This window comes from Monopterus albus, unplaced genomic scaffold (assembly GCF_001952655.1).
Source record: "Monopterus albus unplaced genomic scaffold, M_albus_1.0 scaffold128.1, whole genome shotgun sequence".
Taxonomy (NCBI): domain Eukaryota; kingdom Metazoa; phylum Chordata; class Actinopteri; order Synbranchiformes; family Synbranchidae; genus Monopterus; species Monopterus albus.
The window spans coordinates 2,114,429-2,117,191 of NW_018128008.1; the positions used below are offsets into that span (position 1 = coordinate 2,114,429).

Sequence of the window (2,763 nt, forward strand, 5' to 3'; positions counted from 1 at the left end):
GAATGCTAGCATTCTCAGAAATTAATAAGCCACATTTAGCAATGGTCATGATGTGCAAATTTAAAGTACATTATGTAACAGTAGACTTCCTTAGAAGTCTGAAGTGAAATAGTTAGCACACACTACAGGGATAGCTGTCAGCACACTTCCACTTAAATAAACAATATCAGCTGTATCTTTAGCTCTTATGATGATGTAAATGAAAAATGACCCATGTGTACTTGGTACAGCCAACAACAGAACCTTTTCCATGGTTAGCTTGTAGCAGTGCCATGTCCTGTTCTCAGTCTGTTGAAGCGAGCCAGTAATGGCGGAGGGCGAAGCAGTTTTTCTGGGCAGCGTTATTGTGGGTGTTACAAACTGAGCCAGAATTGTTCCATCTCCCATGCATACGTATGCAGGGGAAGGAATTCTGAAAGGATCATGTTTCTACAAATGAGGAAAAAGAGAAAGGTCTGTGTCTACACACGCTGCAGAGCAATGTGAAGGTTTTAACAAGATCAAAAAGTGGATCTGCCATAAACGGACATCTTTAAGGTAATTTATGACAACAGTGGACAGCAGTGTCACTGCCATGTCACTCTGTCACTCAGTGTTCCTCTTTAGATGACAGTAAGTACAATAACTATGCATGTACTGACAATTAAAAAGGTGCAAAGCAGAGTACATCAGGACAGAACATCAACAGTTTATCACATTTTTACAGAAATATATTGTGACTGTTCAACTTTTTCAGGTCTATAAATAATATAAATCTACATTTTTACAGAAATATATTGTGACTGTTCAACTTTTTCAGGTCTATAAATAATATAAATCTCCAGACTACTCTCTAAAACACTGACCTGTAACTGCAGAAAGAACTAACAAGAGCAACTCCGCAACCACTACAGATGAAGAACTTTATGGCTGTCTCTGAGAAAACTTACTGCTCCAAGAGGGCTGCCAGGTCTCTGGATGGTGGCCAGAAATGCTCAGACAAATCTTCTTCCCAACTTCGAATCTTCCATTTGGCTAAGACAAAAGGTAAGAAGGAGAAGGTGGAGGTAAGTATGTGGATGGTGTTAAATTAATAACATACATGCTGTACAAAGTTACGACAAGCAGACTGACATGGGAGTTTGAAACAGCTGAGAGTGAGGGATGAGGAAATGTAGCATCAATCTTCAATGAAACTGAAAAAGACATACTACTAAATAAAAGAGAAAAAGTAGGTTGCCTAACAAAAAAAGTGTCTGTCACAACAATTCAGAGTAGCCTAGCTTTTATCAGGCTGTCAGTAGTGCAGGTGTCATACAGCTGTCGGAATATAATCCTGTGCAGTTCCCTCTGACAGTGTGACGACAGCCCAGGCTTTGTTGTCACGACATGTGATGCAGCCAGAAATGGCTGAGGGTTAAATGACATTCTGTCCATTTTCCACTCTGGGATTATTTGGCTTGGTGTGTTCCTGTTTTGATTCAGTGGAGGAATAATGGAAGGTGATTGAAACATGGCTTGTCTCGGCGTCTTACTGTGAGGAGGATGATGCTAGGGGGCTTCATGGGGTACTCTGGTGGTAGTATGATCCTCCCATGGTAAACCCCACCATCAAAATCTGAATCTGGGGGCCCACGCACGGAGAAGTGCCATTCAAAGAGGTTATCCTGCAGAAGAAGAATAGGAAAAGGTCACACGCTTACTACAGACACAAGGAATCCTGTGACTTCGCTTATCTGTTTTGAGTGGCAAGAATGTCAGTAATTTTAATAGTGAACAGTGAACAGTTACCAGGAAGCGTTACTCCCATACCTATTTGTTGTTCCTGATGCTGATGAACAGTTAGTTTAATTAGGCAATATCCAATTAAAGCCAAGAAAAATTATTTTTCTATAACATTTGCATGATATACTGTGTCTTATGTTATGAACATATTTATTCACTTGTAAAAAATAATCATTACTGTAGTTGCAACCCTAGTCGTATCAAAAAATTACCTCATCATGGGCAGTAGGAGGGCTCAACAAACACGCTAATACCCTATATGTGAAGAAATTACATAAAATGAAGGGTTTATTGTGAGTGATAAACAGCCTGGTCCCTGATGGACTAGTGGCTAGGATTCAGTGCTCTCGCCGCTGCGGCCCGGGTTTGAGTCAGGGTTGCGTCAGGAAGGTCATCCGGCATAAAACACGTGCCAACCTTCACCATGTGGCTCATCAGTGTGATGATTCGCTATGGCGACCCCTAACAGGAACAGCCGAAAGTGAATTATTATTGTGAGTTATAAACAACTGCCATGTGAGAGTTGGATGAGAATTTCTGGATGCTTCTGAAAAAGGAACTGAATCAGAGAGAAAGACGTCCCCTCACTCAAAAAACATACAAGAAGTGCAGGTCCTGAAACCTGACAAATTTCTCCCTGTTATTCACGTATAAACTGTTTATGAAAGTTGAAATTTGACAGAATAACAAAACAGACAAAAAAGTTGAAAAAAAATTGAAGGGGAGAGCCTGGAGTGGATGATAAACATTCAGAATCAGCTTTATTGGCCGGGTGTGTTAGACATGAGGAATTTAACTCTGGTACAGTGGCTCTCAATATGTTTGTACATATCCTTATGTATGACAATAGCAAAGGGGAAGTAAGCAATATACCAATATAAGGCTGTACAATATAACAATATAAACAAAGCAACAAACAATGCAAGCAAAAAAAAGGAATGTGCATTAGGAAACAAGGTCAAACTAAGAATGAAAATAGAGTACTTAAAAAAAGAGACC

At 39.9% G+C, this 2,763-nt stretch overlaps 1 protein-coding gene across 1 annotated transcript in view; it reads right to left on the reverse strand.

The window, feature by feature from the left end:
- The window catches only part of ube2j1 (ubiquitin-conjugating enzyme E2, J1), a 61,598-nt gene that overhangs the window by 26,719 nt on the left and 32,116 nt on the right, over positions 1-2,763 (reverse strand). The window contains exons 3-4 of the mRNA XM_020612915.1: positions 1,515-1,646; positions 930-1,014 (exon numbers count right to left, since the gene is read on the reverse strand). Coding sequence (XP_020468571.1) covers positions 930-1,014; positions 1,515-1,646 — 217 coding nt within the window. The remainder of the gene's footprint in view (positions 1-929; positions 1,015-1,514; positions 1,647-2,763) is intronic.